The 1,563-nt window shown below is 30.3% G+C and overlaps 1 protein-coding gene across 2 annotated transcripts in view; it reads left to right on the top strand.

Annotated features, from left to right (window-relative positions):
• Window positions 1–1,278, top strand: part of LOC119593129 (microsomal glutathione S-transferase 3-like) — a 4,270-nt gene extending 2,992 nt beyond the window's left edge. For both annotated transcript variants that reach the window (XM_037942093.1, XM_037942094.1), the window contains exon 5: window positions 1,004–1,278. In XM_037942093.1, coding sequence (XP_037798021.1) covers window positions 1,004–1,104 — 101 coding nt within the window. In that variant the 3' untranslated portion in view covers window positions 1,105–1,278. The remainder of the gene's footprint in view (window positions 1–1,003) is intronic.
• Window positions 1,279–1,563: the final 285 nt, after the last annotated feature.

Here is a 1,563-nt window from a genome sequence, read left to right as displayed (position 1 = left end):
ATCTTGATTATACAGTGCAGAAAAAATGAGACCGTTCAATTCAGCTTTTTCATGATGTATAAACATTTGAAATGTTCATTCATAAGAACATGTGAATCCTGGATGTGAAACTTATTAATTAGACACACTAAGAAATACAGAATTGTTCACAAAGACAGTCATTAACACATAAAATACTAAGCACTGAATGCTGTTTGTATTCTAGCCAGTTGAATTAAAATTTGGAAAGATTGCCAAGAAGTGCCAGTCAGATTTTATGCTTTTATTTTATTAAGGTAGCTTATTCATAGACTTCAAATCCAGTCAAATTTTATCCTTTTATTTTATTAAGGGAGCTTATTCATACACTTCAAATCATAGATATCTAGGACTAGACTCAGTTACCATTAATTTTTGTGGTTTTAGTACTATTTGTGTTAATACTTACGAATAATGCTCAAAAGGTTCTCATGTTATTTTAGAACAAGCTGAAAACTAATAAAATTTGGCAAATGGTTGTAAATTAAATTGCGTGAATATTTAGCAATGCAATATGTTTAATGTGAATTTTGTCACTAGTATCTTCATGAGACTTATGTAACTTTAATGAAGAGATAATATCAAAGGGTACTTTTATGATATTACATTGTGGAATTATTCTTTCTTGTTATAAGCATATTTTTTCACACTTCACTCTGTTGACAATAGTACAACTAAAGCTTGAAAATTTACAAAAATTCAAAATACAATAGATTTTCCTAACTTTCATAGTATGTACATATATAAAGAGGATGATAGACAGTGCTGTCATTTAATATTACAGTATGGGTAAGGAACCTCATCTAAAATAATTTCTTCACCAGGAAGCATCTGTCTACTTATCACTTTATTTGAATGTTCTAAAGGTCATCTCTGTTTTTGACTGTATATATCTTGTGTTTTAGCTCAGTCTTGTAGAAAATTCTTTAAACTATCCATGCATTTCTTTCTTGTGATAAGGAAATAATGTAATTCTTTGTTTCAGATCCCAAGAAACGCATGAATGGTGTATTTGGCTACCTCGGTCTGATAGCCATGCTTTACTGCACTGTCCGTTTTGCTGCTGGGCTCCTTGGCTGGTTTTAAGTTTCCTTCAGGTTATTAAAAGTTTGTTTCACAAACAAGACCACTTTCTGTTTCATTATATCTCCCCAGGTATAGAAAAGTTTTGCTGTGTTTAACGTTTCTGTTGCACAAAGTATGATTTAATACATTTTTGATTTAATGTAATTGTTAATGTTTAATAAATTGTTTGTTTTTTCATAGTGTTTTAACCCAACTCTTTGGCTTAATCCTTCTATATGGTGTAGAGAACCTTCTTATAGGAATATTAGATGAGGAGAGATGTTACCCACTTTTAATATAACATATGTAATTTCCTTGTATTATCTACAGTGGGAAGAGTTTTGTTAGACAATAATTTTACTTATTTTCTTTCATCTGCTTCTGTGATTTAGTCAGTTATTGGAAAAGTTGTTGTGATCTAAAGTGTCATTTCTTTTTCACAGTACTACTCAGAGTTTATGCAACTAACTAGCTTCTGTA

This window comes from Penaeus monodon, chromosome 31 (genome assembly GCF_015228065.2).
Source record: "Penaeus monodon isolate SGIC_2016 chromosome 31, NSTDA_Pmon_1, whole genome shotgun sequence".
Lineage (NCBI taxonomy): Eukaryota > Metazoa > Arthropoda > Malacostraca > Decapoda > Penaeidae > Penaeus > Penaeus monodon.
Note: the sequence above shows the minus strand (reverse complement) of the source record. Positions and strands in the feature narration are given on the sequence as shown.